General features: G+C 39.9%; 2 protein-coding genes across 12 annotated transcripts in view; one reads left to right on the top strand and one right to left on the bottom strand.

The window, feature by feature from the left end:
• Positions 1-7,977, top strand: part of WDSUB1 (WD repeat, sterile alpha motif and U-box domain containing 1) — a 64,980-nt gene extending 57,003 nt beyond the window's left edge. For all 5 annotated transcript variants that reach the window (XM_059927931.1, XM_059927929.1, XM_059927932.1 and 2 more), the window contains one exon: positions 7,799-7,977. In XM_059927931.1, the coding sequence (XP_059783914.1) occupies positions 7,799-7,956 (158 nt within the window). In that variant the 3' untranslated portion in view covers positions 7,957-7,977. The remainder of the gene's footprint in view (positions 1-7,798) is intronic.
• A 357-nt stretch (positions 7,978-8,334) lies between these two features.
• Positions 8,335-18,372, bottom strand: part of TANC1 (tetratricopeptide repeat, ankyrin repeat and coiled-coil containing 1) — a 242,525-nt gene continuing 232,487 nt past the window's right edge. For 5 of the 7 annotated variants that reach the window (XM_059927922.1, XM_059927925.1, XM_059927924.1 and 2 more), the window contains 4 exons: positions 17,712-17,803; positions 15,908-16,054; positions 14,538-14,638; positions 9,541-13,869 (listed from right to left, as the gene is read on the bottom strand). In XM_059927922.1, coding sequence (XP_059783905.1) covers positions 12,432-13,869; positions 14,538-14,638; positions 15,908-16,054; positions 17,712-17,803 — 1,778 coding nt within the window. In that variant the 3' untranslated portion in view covers positions 9,541-12,431. Of the gene's footprint in view, positions 8,503-8,840; positions 8,866-9,540; positions 13,870-14,537; positions 14,639-15,422; positions 16,055-17,711; positions 17,804-18,372 lie in introns of those variants that run through there. The other 2 variants (XM_059927927.1, XM_059927928.1) reach the window with 2 other exon arrangements.

Raw genomic sequence — 18,372 nt, 5'->3', positions numbered from 1 at the left:
CTGGAAATCTGATTTAGCATGTAGATTAAGGCGCATAGACTGCTTGGGTTTAAATCCCAGCTGTGTCTTTCCATACTTGTATGATCTTGGAAAGTTATTCAGGCCATGCATGAATTTCTTCATAAAGTTGTACAGATTAAATAATACAGGTAACAGTGCCCTGGTACAGCCTAATGATACACAATTAGCTGTATAAGTATTAAATATTTCTTTTTCATAGTACATTGTTTTAGATTCATTCCCATTTTAGGAATACTCACCGGTTGTTTCTATTATCAGTTTCTGAGGTTTGTGTGATCCTAATCCTTCTCTTTGTTTCTTTGTTTCTGCGTGCTTGTCTTCAGTCAAGCATTACCTATGGAAGTTGAGTACAGGAAGAGGGCATATAGCTCCAAAGGAGTGTTGGGCTTGCTTTGTCCGTTTCTCAGGACAACAGGTGGGCAGCGGTGGGCTAAGAACTTGGACAACAGATGTATTAAAAATTCAGAGCCCAGGCCTGTGAGCTAATATTTTTCACTTGAACTTTTTTCACTAGAGCAAAGCCATTTGAACCTGTAAGTCAGTCAGCTATCCATGTTAGAAATGGTGACTAAAAGAAGCACCTTTTAAGTATAATCTAGTAAGAAATTTTGGGGTTTACTTAATCTTTATTACTAGAAATAGAAGTGTATGGAATGAATAAAGTAAGTGTCATTACTTTGGTATCTTATCACAACTTAATTATCTGAGTATATTCAATAATTATGAAGTAAAATTCTGTGAATAGAGCTTATTAAATATTGTTTATTTCCTAGAACTATCTGGTATAGCTCTTGATTTGTCAACTCAGTGTCTATCTTGGTTTATAGCAAGAGTCAGATGGTACTGTCTGGGGAAAAATAATTTTAAAAATTATTGAAAGCTTTAAAAATCCTTAGGTCAATTTAAAAAATATGAAAACAAGCAAACTTAGTTAGTTAATAAATACTGAATGTAATGTGCACTATATATTTTCTTTTAAAAATTGTCAGTTTTTTCCCCTAGTGATACATGTTTGATTTCAAATAAGCTAACTCTAGTTATAGTAAACTTCAGGCATGAATTTTTAAAAGAAACCCAAATTTTCAGATGCAGTTATTTCTAGTTACAGTGTTTCATTGCTTTTTAAAATTATACATGACAGACAGACTGTGGGGTGGGGAAGCAGTCCTTGCTTTGTATTGTAGCTCTGATTGATAATACCTTTTAGTGCTTTGGGATGAACTTTGGTAGAACAGTTTGAAAGCTGACATATAAATAGCAATGTTCTAGATCCACTCAGAATTCCTACTTTCTCTGGTAAACAAATGTTTCAGGGAATATATTTGACCCCAGTAGAAAACTGTTTGTTGATTATTCCAAAGAATCACTACTTTATAATATCGCAGAAAGCTTATATTAAACTTTAGGATAAACTGTAACTGACTTTCTTATAGCAGGAAGCTTCTACCTCCATAGAGTGAATGGGTTGATATTTTATTCACTGCTACCGCTCAAGAAACTGACAACCCACAGGCAGGGAAGGAAAAATTATTCATTTAAGGGAATTCAATTAAAGGTGATAAAATACTATAAGATGATAATATGCTCTAACAATGTAGCTATCATACAACTATTAAGCATGGAGAGTAGAAAGTATGAAAAGTTGAATAAGCTGATTATTAACTGAGTAAAAAGCCTATTTGAAATTTAGACACTGAGGGACAGAAAAATACTACTAGCTAATTTGAATATTACTTATAGTAAGGAACCAATAGACACTAATACTCTTGGTCTCATCTTTTTAAAAGGTATTAGTGTAAAGGTAAACCAGTAGATCAAAAATACAAACTTCCCTAAGTATCAAAATAGAAGAAACCAGCTCCTATAGTGAAAGAATTTATGTAAGTAATCTATAAAAATATAAAAAAGAAGAATGATGATAGAAGAACTGTTACCAAACGTACTGATTGATAATAAACAATTTGGCTTAACTCATCCCTAAAGAGATGAAAGATTTGAGGTTAGTTGACAAAGGATAGACAAAAATGAGACAGTTGCAACTAAAAATAAAGGAGTTATATACTTGCCTGCAAGAGAATTCAGACCAAAAATAAGTTAAAATGACACAGGATACTATATAATACTGAAGAGCACGATTCTCAGTGAGGACAACCATTACTAGCTGTGCAGTCGGAAACAAACACAGCAGCGACTTTCACAGAGCAGAAACTACAGACAGTGTAAGGAAATGTAAGGAGAAATACAGCACAGTAACAGACTTGATCATACCTCTCAGTCCAAAATAGGAAGTACACCTTCTTTTTGAATATATCACCAGAAATAACAAAAACACCATTGGGTCACCACAATGGAATGTAACTAAGAAATTAATAACAAAAGTGGGCCCCTTTCACCTGGAAGGTTAAAAACATTCTGTTATCATACATATCTAGCTTGGTGGCAAATGAATTAGCTGTCAGTGAACTCACAATATTTCACACACACATCATTTTTCAGTGATAGGCCAGTGTGAGAGGTGAGATTGTGGTTCATTATATATCTATCAGCTTTTCATAAATAAAAATTGAGTATATTTTCCTACTGAAACTATTCTTACAACTCAATAGTAAGACAAATAACCCAACTGAAAAAACAGGCAAAGGATTTGAATAGACCTTTCTCCACAGATGATATACAAATGGCCAATAAACACTGGAAAAGGTGCTCAACATCGTTAGGGAAGTGAAAATCAAAACCACAAAGAGAGACCTCAGAACCTTCACACCCACTAGGAAGACTAGAATCAAAAGGATGAAAGATGGCAAGGAGATGCAGAAATATTGCTAGTGGGAATGGAAAATGGTGCAGCTGCTGTTGAAAACAGTTTGGCAGTTCCTCAAAAAGTTAAACATAGTTACCATGTGACCACACAATTGTACTTCTAGATATTTATCCTAGAGAATTGAAAACATGTTCATACAAAAAGTTATACTTGAATGTTCACAGCAGTCTTACTGATAATAGCCAAAAAGTGGTAATAACTCAAATGTCCCATCACTGGATGGACAAATTAAAAAATCTGGTATATCTACACAATGGAATATTAATCAGATATAAAAGGGAACAGATACTTATACATGCTGCATAGATGAACCTTGGAAACATTATGCTAAGTGAAAGAAGCCAGACAACAAAGGCCACATATTGTATGGTTCTGTTTATAGGAAATGTCCAGAATAGGCAAATCCGTAGAGACAGAAAGTAGATTAGTGGTCACTGGGGGAGAGGAATGACTGCTAATAGGTTCAGAGTTTCTTTATGGAATGATGAGAATGTTCTGAAATTAGATAGTGGTGATGGTTGCACAACTCTAAATTATACTAAGAACCACTGAATTGTATATTTAAAAGGGTGGCTTTTATAGTATGTGACTTATATCTCAAAAACAAAAGGTGGTAACAGTATGTGCAGAAAGCATCTATGTTCTCTAGGACTCAGGGAACAAAGGGAATGAGTTGAGGTTATTAGAACCTCACGTGGGTCTCTCAGAACCAGAACTCAGGCTTCTAAGAAGGGGGAGCTACCCAGCTGGTGCTTCTTTCTCTAAAGGGGGAAGGGTAAGAGGTTTGGGCAGTACCTACAGTGAAGCAAATAAAAAAAAATTTGGAGAGTATAACCAGTTACCCCTGCCAGATAAAGGGCCATGGGCACAACGCTGATAGGAGCCTTCACCCTGTTTTTGTCTCCTTCTAGAGGAATCCTATTGCAGGATTTAACAAGGAGCCAGCTGGCAAAGCAGATATGTGGTTTACAGTATCCTGGCTCCCAGCATGCTGAGTCCTCAGCGTTATATATGGATTTGGAGCTGAGGCCCCATAGGTTAATAGGGCTAATCAGCATTTAGCAAGTTACATCAATGAGGAATCAATAGCCTTCGTGTGTGTGTGTGTGTGTGTGTGTGTGTAAACAAAAAGCAGTTAAAAGGTATGATGGAAGACAATTTACAAGAACAAAAACAAAACACTAGACATAAGAAATATGCAAAATTTACCAAAACAACATGAGGAAAACCATAAAACATCCCTGTAAAGTTTAGTTGGAAAAAAATGGAAAGCATAGCACACTGGTAGATAGGAAGACTCATCATGAGCAAGATGTCACTATTAGGCTTTTTCCTAGAAATACAGAAGGTGATTATTAGGTTCCATTGGAAAGAACACACAACAAATAACCTAGAAAATAAAAAACAAAGAGCCCTACCAGATATTAGAACATGTTATAAAGTCTCTATAAAGTATACAGTGTGAGATGGGCACATGAATAGACAGACTAATGGAAAATAATTTTTAAAAATCCAGAAATTGATCCAAGTACATTTGGAAGTTTAGTGAATGATAAAAATGAAATTTTAAATCAGTGGGAAAAATAAGGAATTTTAAAAAGGGGTATTCTGACAACTAAGTAGTCATATGGAAAAGGATAAAACTGGCTTCATCTGTCATACTACACATCTAAATTAATTCCAAATGAATTAGACATATAAAAAATGAAACCTTTACAAGTCCCAGAAGAAAATGTAGGTAAACTCCTTGATAACCTGGAAATAGGGATACTTCCTAACCTGGACTCAAAATCCAAAAGAAATAAGTATAAAAATTGAAAAGTGTTCATATTCCATGGATGAAATAAACATTAAAAAAATTAATATCAATCCTTCTCAAACTCTTCCAAACAACAGAAGAGGAGGGAACACTTACAAACTCATTTTACGAGCCAGTATTACTCTTAAGAAAACCAGACGAGGACACCACAAGAAAAAATTACAGGCCAATATCATTGATAACCATAGATGCACAAATCCTCAACAAAATATCAGCAAACCAAATTCAACAATACATTACAAGAATCATACACCATGGTCAAGTGGGATTTATTCCAGGGATGCAAGAATTGTTCAGCATCTGTAAGTCAATCACTGTGATATATATCACATTAACAAAATGAAGGATAAAAATCATATGACCATCTCAATAGATGCAGAAAAGCATTTGCCAAAATTTAATATCCATTTATGATAAAAAACTTTCAATAAAGCAGGCATAGCGTTACCTCAACATCATAAAGGCCATATATGACAAGCCCACAGCTCATATCATACTCGATGGTGAAAAGCTGAAATCTCTCCTTCCAAAGATCTGGAACAAGACAAGGATGCAGACTCTCACCACTTTGATTCAACATAGCATTGGAAGTCCTAGCCAGAGCATTTAGGCAAGAAAAAGAAATAAAAGGCATCCAAATTGGAAAAGAAGTAAAACTTGTCTCTACTGCATATGACATAATATATACAGAAAACCCTATAGAGCCCACCAAAAAACTATTATAACTAATCAACCAATTCGATAAAGTTGCAGGTTAACAAAAATTGATATATAAAAATCAGTTGTGTTTCTGTATACTAGTAACAAGCTAGCAGAAAGAGAAATTAAGAAAACAATCCCATTTGCAATTGCATCAAGAAGAAGAATATACCTAGGAATTTAACTTAGGAAGTAAGAGATCGGTACACTGAAAACTACAAGACATTAAGGTAATTGAAGAAGACACAAATAAATGGAAAGATATTCTGTGATGATAGATAAGAATATTGTTAAAATGTCCATACTACCCAAGCAATCTACAGATTTAATGCAATCTCTATCAAAATCGCAATGGCATTTTTCACAGAAAAAGAACAATCCTAAGATTTGTATGAAACCACAAAAGACTCCAAATAACCAAAGCAATCTGGAGAAAGAAGAGCAAAAATAATCATCATGTTGCACACCTGAAACTTTCGTCAGTTATATCTCAAAAATAAATCTTCTGAAATAAAGAGTAATCTAATAGAAAAGTGAGCCAAAAATATGGTCAGTTTACAGGAAAAAGAAAAGCAAATGGCTCAAACATACGAAGAAATGTTCTAGCCCCCTCATAATAAAATAAAACTACTTGATACACTATACCATTGCTCATGAGAGACTGGTAAAAACTCAAGTTTGACAGCACATTCTCTTGGTTGGGTTCTGGGGAAAATTCAGGCACTCTAAACAACATTGCTAGTGGGGAAAAAAATGGTAGAATTCCTGTGGAAGTACTAGCATTTCTAGCAAAATTGTATACATTTTCTCTGATGCAGCAGTCCTACTGCTAGAATCTCCCCCCAAATGATAACACTCACTGTTCATTGCAGCACTATTTGTAAAAAGGTATTGGAAATAACCCAGATGTCCATCAATACATCCATACAGGGGAGTACTGTGGGGGAATAAAAAAGCAATGTATAGTTAAGTAAAAAACCAACCAACCAGGTACAGAATAGTGTGGAGCATGCTAACTTTTACGTACGTAAGAATGTATTATGCACTGTGTGTGTACACATACATTTGCTTATATTTTCAAAAGGAAAGGGTAAACAGAAACGTAACATACATGGTTACCTATATGGGAAGGGAGAGAACATGGGTTGGACAGAGAGACTCTTAATGTGACTTGTTTTTATAGTTTTTACTTTGAAACCATTTAAATGTTAAAATACATCATGAAAAACAAAACAGTCTCTAAAAATTGGGAGGATAAAAAGGGAAGCAAATGGACCACATTATATGTCCAGTAACATAATCAGAAATTTTGCTTTCTTCAAGTGATTGTCAAACACAGAATTTCAATTAGACAACCCTAGTGGATCTATCTTGGTGACAGAAAGAGCCAGAAAGAAATCTTAAAAATCTTTCACAGTCTTACATTAGTAATATATTGGCATTGTTAGTTTGAAACAGTTGTATGCATTGCAGATTAAAAGAAATAGGTTAATGCGTAAATGTAATTAGGAACTAAGATTTTCAGTTTAAGAGAAAGAGGTACAAGTATAAAAAAAAAGTATTGGGGAGGGGGTGGGGTGAGATGTGACAGGGTGAGAGAGTGTCATGGACATATATACACTACCAAATGTAAAATAGATAGCTAGTGGGAAGCAGCCGCATAGCACAGGGAGATCAGCTCGGTACTTTGTGACCACCTAGAGGGGTGGGATGGGGAGGGTGGGAGGGAGGGAGATGCAAGAGGGAAGAGATATGGGAACATATTGTATATGTATAACTGATTAACTTTGTTATAAAGCAGAAGCTAACACACCATTGTAAGGCAATTATACTTCAATAAAGATGTTTAAAAAAAAAAAAAGTAGTGAAGCAAAACCTCCAACCTTAACACATGCAAAAAAGTTTGTAAGAACATGGTATGAAAAACCTTAGCCAATGAATCTTTTTTTTTTTTTTTTGGCATAGTAAATCCCTTTACTGTCAAGTCCTTTGTGGGGTGAGTTCCTGACTTTTCAACATGTCGGAAAGTTTTGCCTTGTCATCCCCAGAGCTTTTTGCTCCCATCTTTAGCCACATTAACTGACACATAGCTGACAGCACTAGCAGGGCACCGTAGCTTCACTACCACTTTCCTCTACCTGGCTTCTTTCCTTTCTTCCTTTGTGCTACATCTGAATTTTTGACAGTCCTTTTTTCAGTTTTTTGACACTTTTCGAGGTAATCTGTGCAATCTTAATGCATCTTAAATGGTAGAATTTAGGATGTTTGTTGTTGCAGAAATATTTTGGAGCAGTGGTGCTAGACAAGACTACCACTTAAATTACAGTAAAGGCCTTGGCAATGGAGTTTTTATACTCATTTTAGTAATCCTAACTTCCCTTTCCTACATTGCAAATAATTTATGTATGTGGTTTTGTTCTGTTTTGTTTTGTTTTTAGATGGCTATTCATACGAAAAGGAAGCAATGGAAAATTGGATCAGCAAAAAGAAACGTACAAGTCCCATGACAAATCTTGTTCTTCCTTCAGTGGTACTTATACCAAATAGGACTCTGAAAATGGCCATTGATCGATGGCTGGAGACACATCAAAAATAAAACTGTTTATTTTATATTGCATTATTTATATTTTCTGTGATCTCATTTGAATGATTTAAAGGTAGATACTAATCAGACATTATTAAAAGCAAAACAGAAGGAGAAAAGGTAAACTTCTTAAACTTGGTTACCTATAAAAACTATTTACTGGCTATTTTCATTCTTTAAAACATAGGAACTAAGTAACACATATAACATCTTTTCTATTTTTACTATAAAAGTCTTTTTATACTGGTGAAAAAAAGCTTAACCTGTAGAGAAGTAAAGTTTTACAACTTTAAATTGCCATGCTCAAATTTATTCTTGTTATAGATCATATTCCATTATAACCAAAGATTGGAATAATCTAGAATATAACAGATAAATCCTAGTTAATAACTGTTCATTTGATAACTCTTTGGAATCCTTCTAAAGAGAATTTTTAGCAAAACAATTGTAGATTTGTTTATGACTAAATTGAGAAAATCACTTTGACATGTTTAATGAACAATTTTGTTAGATTCTCAGTCTGCAAGGTAGTAATGATTTCTCCCCCACTGTCCAAACCTAGGTACAAATTAGATGGAATAAATTACCACAGATACGTCAAGTTGACTTTGCTGAAACATATAAAGTGGCAGACTAGCCTCCTTTTAGAATTTAAAATTCTTAAAGTTCTCACATAATAGTTTAAGCTAAGGTGACTATACATTTTTACACAATAGACTGATAGCTAATACAACACCCTGATAAACATTCAGAAGAAAACTTCAAGTTCGGGAAGCTGAAGTGGTGTTGACTCTCCATTCGTCTCACAAGTTGTTTACCAGAATGGAAGCCATTAGTGGGAAAGCTTGTTAGAACTAAACTCTAAGGGCAGGCAGGGACCAAGACTCTGTGCTTACCCCCAGAATCCTCATTGTCGTCGTTCTGAAATATGAAAACACAGAAATAAAAGGGAAAAATCAATGTAAGTATTTATTCCGTCAGCCTTTTCTAGTGTTTTATAAACTTACAGCTAATATGCTGTATGTTCACAGAAAGGTGGAAAGCTACCACAGAAATCTCCAAAAACCTGTTCTTTGTAATTGCTGCTTTGTAAAAATTTCTGTCATCCTAATGTATTATTACTGAATTTTATTTCCTTCTTTGTGTCACAGCTGGGATTCACAATATGTGATTCTAGAAGAGTATTTTTTTTTTTTTCATACTACACATGCTGCTCACATTCTTACTCATGAGGACAAAAAAAGGATGGGAACATGTTCTAGAAGGTGTTTTTCTATTGTATTCTATAGAGGAAGTATGCTAATATAATTCTAACAAAAGACTGGGTAAAATTGATAGAGCCCACCATTGGCCCAGATATCTTTTGTTTTGATAAAATAATAGACTTATTTTCCAAAGAAGCCTGGCTGGTTTTCACATAAACATTACTGAAAATCACTGAAGTCATTGATAGAAAACACAGTAAAAGGTTGGTTATTTGCTAAATGTGTTAAAGAAGGTGATTTTCTTTTTTACGTTTCACTAGGATAGTTTCTTGTGAGATAGCTGAAAACTAAGATGCCAATTTACGAAAGTGAAGCGCATCTGTTTTTATATACAAACAAACCAAAGCTAAGCTGCTACTTCCCACAAACACAAGCAAACAAAAAACTAAATAAACCAAATCCAAACTCACCTGTAGGAAAGGACACCACACGGACCCTCTGCACTCTTGGGGGCCACCATCCGTGCAGGACTAGGCAGGAGCGGCCCCCACCTGCCTGCCCACTGCCCGGTCCTCAGCACTGACCAGCAGCATCCCAAGGAGACTGCACTTCCTGGGGTAATTGGACCAAATACCTTTACTAAGAATCTATCATCAATCAAAATCATAAGGTAATGTATAATAAATTCTACTAATCGTCACACTGGCAGCATCACAGGAAGTCATCCAATAAGAATGATCTATTAATAAGAGTTTTCTCCTCCTACCCAGTTTTTTGTTTTTTGCCTTTAGTTTAAATATATGGCTTTCAAGAGAGACTGAAAATACTTTACTTGGCCTCGCTAGTAATAGCAGTAACCACACAATAACCTGAAGTTGCTTAGGCTTAAGATTCCAAGTCAGGATTTTATCACAATACAACAGTTTAATGTTCACACTCATTCATACTACTCTGTCTTTATTACCACATATTTCAGTTTCAAACACTTAACTCACTCAAAGAGAAATGTGAAGAACAAACTTTCACACTGGCACAGTGTTCAGTGTATGTATCGCCAAAGTGAGAGTTAAATACTGAAGATACCCTGTTGCCACTAAAACCACACACCAGGATTTCCGAACAGAAAAGTATAGAATGCTCTTCATGCGTTCTTCTCATTTCAGGCAAAAAGACTAATTTTGACCCTGGAATGTTTTGGGATTTCTAGAAGCCATTACCCTTGTTCTGAAATTATTAAATAAAATTAAATATGTATTTGTAGTATTACTGAAAAACAGGCTTTCCACTTCTTTAGGATAACAAAATCACTCAGGATTTAAGCAAGGCAGATAGCTGACATCAGGATCTTCTCTAGTTAGCCATTGTTTCATTTAATGCAAAACAAATTCTATTAATTGTCTTTATTCCATATGGAAAAGTACAGTAGTTGTGCAGAAACAAAACTACATAACAAAAGAGTAAGACTTCCACAAATATTAAAGAAAACAAACAATAAATAAGCCATAGTAGTTATAGCAGAACTCATGAAACACCTCTAAAAAAAGACTGATAAAGCTGTACAAAGTACACTGTACACACTCAGGAACAAATGAAGAATGACACCAGAAGAGTCCTATTCATACAAAACCATAATGATGCTCACAGGGACTTCATTACAACTATTCATTTTTAAAACATTCTGTAAATATAGAACTTCCTTCTCTCCAATTCTAGAAAATAAATTTCACATCCCAACATACAAAACAAATACACTCCCACCTCTCTCAAACTAGTATTTTAACATCCTCCAATAGCACACCATTTTCATATAAAAATACCTTTAAATCAAGGTTCACTCCTGTACCTTATCTTTACAAATGAATAATACATCAGTTTGGACTTAAGTAGCACCTCAAAGGTGTTCATATAAATGAGATAAAGTGCTGTTACTGGTATACTGTTAACATGCCATATATATTATCGTTCAGTGCAATAACCAGCATGGATGAAGCTTAAAAAGAACATGCAAATATATGACTTTAAGATTACTTGAAATAGTTGTTATATTTACAAGTCTGAATACAACTTGGCTATATGATATATACAACATGTGGCTATAAAGTAATGACTGTATAATAAAACGAAAGCAATAACCAACCACACCTTAAGTATCCAAATTAAATATTGTCATTAGAGGACCTTGGAAGGCTTGTTCCAGGAGTGCTATCATTGATAAAAGCAGTTCGGGAACCAACTGAGAGCTAATTTACATGTCACCGAGAATGCTGTATTCTTAGTATTTTAGCCCAAATTCAACTTAACCACCAATCATGATTCCAAATGGTTTATACTGTTTCCAAATATTAAAAACACCTTGAAGCGGGAATATAGTTCTAAAAAAAGGAACCATAACACAGAAATAAGTGTTTAATCTTTTTAAGGGAACTGCTATAAAGGGAACAATACTTGGATGTTCTTGTATTTTACTTAAAAAACAAAAGTCAGCCATGTAACCTGTATAGTCACATTCAGCTAGAAATTATATATATATATATATATATATATATATATACACACACACACGCACATACGCACATACGCACTGACCCTTGAACAACAAAGGTTTGAATTGTACAGGTCCACTTATACACGGATTTTCTTTTCCCCGGTCAATACATACTACATGATCCACGGTTGGTTGAATACGAGGATGTGGAACCCTCCATAGGGCCGACTAAAAGTTACACTGTACATTTTTGACTGTACAGGGGATCGGTGCCCCTAAGTCCCATGTTGTTCAAGGGTCAACTGTATGTGTACGTGCATATATATATAAATTAAGATTTGACTCATTGGAACTGTTAACTTGAAAATTCCATCTTTTCCAAAACACATCACCTGGATATTATGTCATGAGTTAAACTTATCACTAGACATTTACATTATCTAAAAAATAATATGATCTTACCACATAGCAAAGGCTAGGAGAAAAGTGATAAAAACCAAACAACTTCAAAAGAGAGAAGCATGAGTTAATGTCTTCTTGGCTGTCTTAAATTTTTAACTTAATAGGCATAACTAGTTGTAGTTTTCAATTCTGGTTAGCATTCTTATTTCTGGTGACTTCTATCTATCATAGAAATTTAATCCTACATTTTCAATATATCAATGGCATCTGATCCACCCCCAAGGGAAAAATAAATATATGACTAAAGAGTAATTTTTCTCACAAACAACCATTTAATTACTACCAGGAGCCAACACACTGTTTTCCAAATACTACAAATGGGTCTCTCTTACGGCTCACACATTTGATTCTATGAATGATCGCTTTGGTTTTGCTGAAGGGAGGTGACTCCTGTGGGCTTCACTGCTGATGTGAGGCTGCTGTTTAGAGAGACTTTCCTGATACGCATGAGAAACAGTCTTAGTTATCCGGCTGTCTTGACAGTGGACTGGAATTTGGCACTTCTTTTCTTCTAGCTCCTTCCCCTGGGCCCCGTTGTGGACTCCTCCACCCAGAGTAGACACAGAACGGGTTTTGGCTTGGCTACTGTATCCTCCTGCTTGTTTGAGAGAGGGCTTCTCAGAGTGTGACGCCTGCAGGCCAGCCGCAGAAGGCGTGTTCGTCGGCAGCCCCTCTGGCACCGCGCAGTGCCAGGCGCGGCTGGGAGGGTGGCTCTGCTGCTGGAACCTCGCTGTCTTATCCATGATGCCCATGAACGGAGTGCTGCGCGGCCTGTGCTCAGCTGGGCCACTCGGAGCCTGGCTACCAACCTTGTCTTTTATTCGAGCATCTGGTCCTTGGACCTTGAAGCCCTCTGAAAAACTGCTGCTTGAAGCCAAACTACTGGTTGAACTTGACATCTTGATGCTGCTCGACGGGGAACCGGAAGAGCCTGAGCTGGTGAGGGAAGCCGGGTGCCGCACGTCGCTGCAGCTCACAGGCCCGCCTGGGTTCAGAGGGGCTACGTCCACAGCCACGGTGGCACGAGACAGAAGCCTCTCTGCAGTTTTTATCTTACTCGGTAGAGGATACGCAGCGTCACCGTCACTGGTCTGCAGCTGGACGCTGGGGCTGGGCCCCAGCCGATCTCCCGAGTGGCCAGAAGCTGCTCCCGCAGTGAAGGTGCCTGTTCCCTCCACATGCTGGTTTCTGCCTCCGGCAGCGGGGGTGGCAGAGAGTCTTCCAGGCATGGGACTCGGGGGAGGATTCTGCGAAGAGACCTGCGTTTTCGAGCTAGCATTTCTCACGCCAGCTTGCCCAGAACCCAGGTGCTGGCTGGTCTTCACGATCTGCGCCTGCTTGGTGGGCTGCACCCTCAGCCCCGGCTGAGCGACCGGCTCCCTCGGGGGCTTGCTCATCCCCGGCCGATTCTGTGGCGATGCCGGCCTCATTTTGGACTGGAGCCCTTCTTGAAGGTTTCGGATGTATGGGGAGGGGGCAGAGGTGGGCGGCTGGGGCCTGGGAGCGAGGGGAACGGATTCTTCCTGTGGAGAGGTCTCCGCCTCCTCAGCCTCCTCAAGATGAAAGTGGTCGTTCAGGCCGGGGGTCGGGGCGTCCTCCTCGTGGTCCGAGTCGGCGGGGGGCGCTGGCGGCGGGCACTGCTGCTTCTGCTGCTGGCTCCTCTGGAGCTGCTTGCATTCCTCTTCTACGCGCGCCAGGAGCCTCCTGATCTCCTGGTTGGTGGGACAGAGCTTCACGGCTTCCCGCAAGTCAGCCAGAGCGGCCGTGAACTGCCTTTGTATTAAAAGAGACGATATAATTACAGGCCATGTAAGAACAAGCTCTGAACGTAACTGTTCATAAAGCAGCTCTGCTAAAAGAAAAGAGAAGGTAGCTGAGTGAGTTCTGCACACTCACGGCGTGGACGGAAGCCATGGAACGAGCTTGGAGTTCCTCGGCTAAGTGGGAGCGCTGAACTCTAACGCAGACCTGAGCGGCTCCGGGGCCCTGCTGTCTATAAAGACCACTGGGCTGGGGTGAGCGCAGGCAGAAAGCACTGGGGGTCAGAATCCTCTTAAGGTCACCTTCCCCATCCCTCTCACCACGTCCACCTACAACTCAAGACCGATGGACTCCACCCAGCCTCCCCGCCGCCGCCTCCCGGTGTCTGTAGTCGCCGGTCTCACTGATAACATGCACTAAGCTAGGAACTTTATGCTGCAGTACATGTCAGCTGTGGGGATAGTTACTGAGATGTCTGGAGAAAATAAACGTTTAGCCACTGCTAATGATAGCCACTGCTGCGCCTTCTGGAGGCTACCTGTTCAGTATTAAAAGGGAGGAGAGGCACTGAGTGATGCTCATGAATCAGAAGCCCCCGAAGTCAAAGCAGCAGCTTTGATGTCAGAGAAAGACAAGCAGTCTTCTCTAGTCACGGTCACATGTCCAACCCCAGACGGTACCTGCTGCTCCTCTTTGCTCTCGCTCTGGCGTAAAAGGCTTCATAGGACTTTGGTTTCAACTCGAGAGCCTTGGAAGCAAATTCTTCTGCCATGCCGAAGTCCTGGTATCAATATTTAAATACACAAGTCAGAAGCAGCACTGAAACATGATTACAGGCAACCTTTTAATAAGAGTTTTGCTCTAGAGGTTAGTAGAGAATTGGGACACAATTGGAGCGAGATGAAGGGGAAGGTAGGTTGGTTTTTTTGTTGTGAAGTTAGGAGACAGTTACAGCTTATTAATGTTCTGACAAGAAGAATCCCACAGAGAAGCAAAAATCGGTGACTCAGGAGAGAGAGAGAGAACGGTGGTGGAAGCAGCACAGGAGAGGCGAGGGCTGATGGGAGCCCACCGCCGGGGGGAGGGGGAGCCTCAGAGGGGCTCGGACACTGCAGCACCTGCAGCAGGAAGGCGGGCAGAGTATGTGGGCACAGAAGCAGGCAGGTCACAGATTTGGTGGAGGGAGGATGAAGTTTAAAAATAAAAAAGGGGGCTTCCCAGGTGGCGCAGTGGTTGAGAATCTGCCTGCCAATGCAGGGGACACGGGTTCGAGCCCTGGTCTGGGAAGATCCCACATGCCGCGGAGCAACTAGGCCCGTGAGCCACAACTACTGAGCCTGCGCGTCTGGAGCCTGTGCTCTGCAACAAGAGAGGCCACGATAGTGAGAGGCCCGCGCACCGCGATGAAGAGTGGCCCCCACTTGCCGCAACTAGAGAAAGCCCTCGCACAGAAACGAGGACCCAATACAGCCAAAAATAAATAAATTAATTAAATTAAAAAAAAAAAAAAACAACTTAAAAAAAAAAGCACTAGGCTTCTACTTAAAATAAAAAAAAAAAAAAAACTAAGAAAGAAATTGGTACTGAAACAAATCTAGTTACTAGTTACAAGTTAACTGTGAGTTAACTACAATTAATTACAAATTAACCAGTTCCTGGCTTACCCTCTGAGCAAACATAATAACACTAAGCTGATTATAACACATTTGTGTTGGACTTTACAATGATGCCCTTTCCTTCTGAATCTGGGGACAGCCGCTCGTGACAGTGCTGGCAGCGTGCAGTTGGGCAGGGGTGGAGGAGCAGTTTGCATGTGCTTGTCATCACGGAGGCAGAGAAACTACGTCCATGTGCACTTTCTCAGCACCTTGGGAGGTGGGTGGGGCTGTGATTTAATGATGGTCACCCCAGACAAGCAGCTCCCCATGCGCCACGTTCACAGAAAAGTGCAAACAAACCAGACAGGAGGTCTCATGATTTGGTCTGTAGAAGGGCAGGCCTTCACCACTGTGAGAACAGCTAAAGGACTGGAATAAGGGGCCCGGCTTACATTTGTTTTTCTTCGGCAGCGAGACAAATTGAGATAGAGGGAAACCCTTAGCTCATTGAACGGTCTCATGTCCTCTCCAAATCCTTCTCGAGGAAACTTCCTTAAGGCATACTGGTACCTCTGGGCTGCCTCTTTCATCTTCCCTTTCTAGGATTCAAAAATCAGAGAAATTTATCGTTTCCAGAGGCTCCAAGATGAATAAAGATCCTAATGAGGACAGGCCACAGCCAGAACCGGTCCACTAACCGGCCTGGACATGCAGCTTCACTGTCTGCCTAGGCGTCTGCAACCAGAGCTGGGTTTACAGGAAGGGATCTGGAAACTGCCAAACCCATAACCATCAATCTTAAAACATCAGATTATCTTCTCTGTTACATATTTTTGACAACCATTTCATGAATGATCTCTCATCTAAAGATACTTTAATGCAGAGTGTAACAGAAATCAAATGGAAAAACCACGCCATCCCCTAAGGCAAGTAGTCTTGTGGATAAACCTAGAGCTGCTGTAGAATGATAATTTTTCTTTTAAGAGGAACTAAAGCACGGGCTTTAAAACTCAGCACAGCACTGCACGTCATTTTCAAGGCTAAAGAAATCCATTTGCTCTGTTGGTTCTGTTGCACAGCAGGTATGAAGTCTGTCGAAAATGGCTAATAATTGCCTACCAAAATTCATATTAAAACCACTTCAAAGCCACAACAATACACACTCTGACCTCAATTTCAAACTGATTCCAGGCCAGGAACCCTGCTGGGTCATGCTATATGCCTATTTATTTGTTGTTATTAAAAAAGAAAAGGAAAAACTAAAACATAGAAAGTACAGCAGCTTCATGCCAAAAAGGATTAAAATGGTCATGATGTAGTTTTTTGTTTTCATCATCTTTTAATTCTGTCTAATCACAGACCTGGAAAGAAAAATGACCTATGGAAATGGCCTGAGCATCTCTCTAAACTCGGGGTTGGCAAACTACGGTTTCTGGGCCAAACCCGGCCTGCCACCTGTTTCTACAAACACAGTTTGACTGGGACATGGCCTGGCTCATTTGTCTGTGTGTTATCTTGGCTGCGTCTGTGCCACAAGAGCAAAGCTAGAGGGCTGTGACAGGGACCACAGAGCAAAGCCTGACATGGTTACTACCTGACTCCTTCCAGCTGAAGTGTACTACCCTCCGATCTAAACTGCATGTCTTAGTATGAACATTTTTACTTTAAAGTCAAATTTACTAATCTTTAAATTGCCTTTCCATTTCTAAGGGAAAATGAGAAAAAGAAATTAATTCCACCTCCTGAGTAACTGAGTATTATCTATTACTTGACTATTTTAAGTAAAAACCTCTCCAGAAACAGTTTCAAATTCCAGAAGCTTACAGACATTAAAATTAAGATAATAAAGGCTTGGGAGATTTCATGATTCCTTTCTTCTGAAAATGTCTCCCGAGTGTTCCTTTCCCATGTCTCACGATTCCAAGCACCAAGGAATTTCCCGTAGGATGTGCCTGTTAAACAAGAGGCACCTCTGCCTTCGTATCAAGGCTTCAGGCTGTAAGTCACAGTCACAGCCCCACGGATTCGTTCAGAAATACTGGTTCTCAAACACAAAGAGCAGTGCTTTCCACCTTGAAGATTCTGCTGTGAGGATATCAAAGCCTGGGCACGAGGCTAGGTTAGCGCTTCCCAGAACTTCTATTAGCTAAGCTATACGCATTCTGTGCAGTAGCACAGCGACATCCATTATACCCCAAACTAAGAGGCTGCTCATAGGTTGTTACAGGATCACGAGAAAAGGGCGACACCACTTACTTTGTACATCAAGTTTCCTTCCTCCATCAATTTCTGTAAAAGTATAATCAGAATATCAGGTTTGGAAGTAGCCATCGCCCAAGCAGCATTTCCTGCAAAATAAACACGCGTTCAGAGGCATTCCAGTGGGCTTGGAGCAAAGGAGCTCAATGCTTCCGTGGCCCCGTCACAGCTAAGCCCACAAACAGCAGGGAACCCAGCTGCAGAGGACACTGCGGCGTGTCCTGCAGGCCCCGCGTGACAATACAGCGAAGGGAAGGGAGCATTTGGCGGGGAGCTGCACCCCGCACAGCCTGTCACTTGGGGGGACAAGAGTACTTGGGACACGCAAGCATCAGCGCAGCCACGAGCCACCCCTCCTTTCTATGGGGATTTGCTTCCCAATCATCTCTTTAGTTCCCTGCAGCGCTGTCAGGACCACGCGCAGGTGGAGGCGAGGCTTCTCAGCGTCTCTCACACTCGCTGCAGAGTCACCACCAAATCCACTCTGAGACGCCAGCTCTGGCCCTGCTGCCCTCCTCCCACCATCCCCGCCCCCGGCCTCCCTGCTCCCGCCTGTGTCTCCTTCTCTCCCGGCTGACGGCACAGCCACAACCTCTGTCTAAGCCTCTTCTGAACACGCACAGGGAGCAACGCTTAGGGGCACGGCCTCACGAGTCGG

The sequence above is a fragment of the Balaenoptera ricei genome, chromosome 7, assembly GCF_028023285.1.
Source record: "Balaenoptera ricei isolate mBalRic1 chromosome 7, mBalRic1.hap2, whole genome shotgun sequence".
NCBI lineage: Eukaryota > Metazoa > Chordata > Mammalia > Artiodactyla > Balaenopteridae > Balaenoptera > Balaenoptera ricei.
Note: the sequence above shows the minus strand (reverse complement) of the source record. Positions and strands in the feature narration are given on the sequence as shown.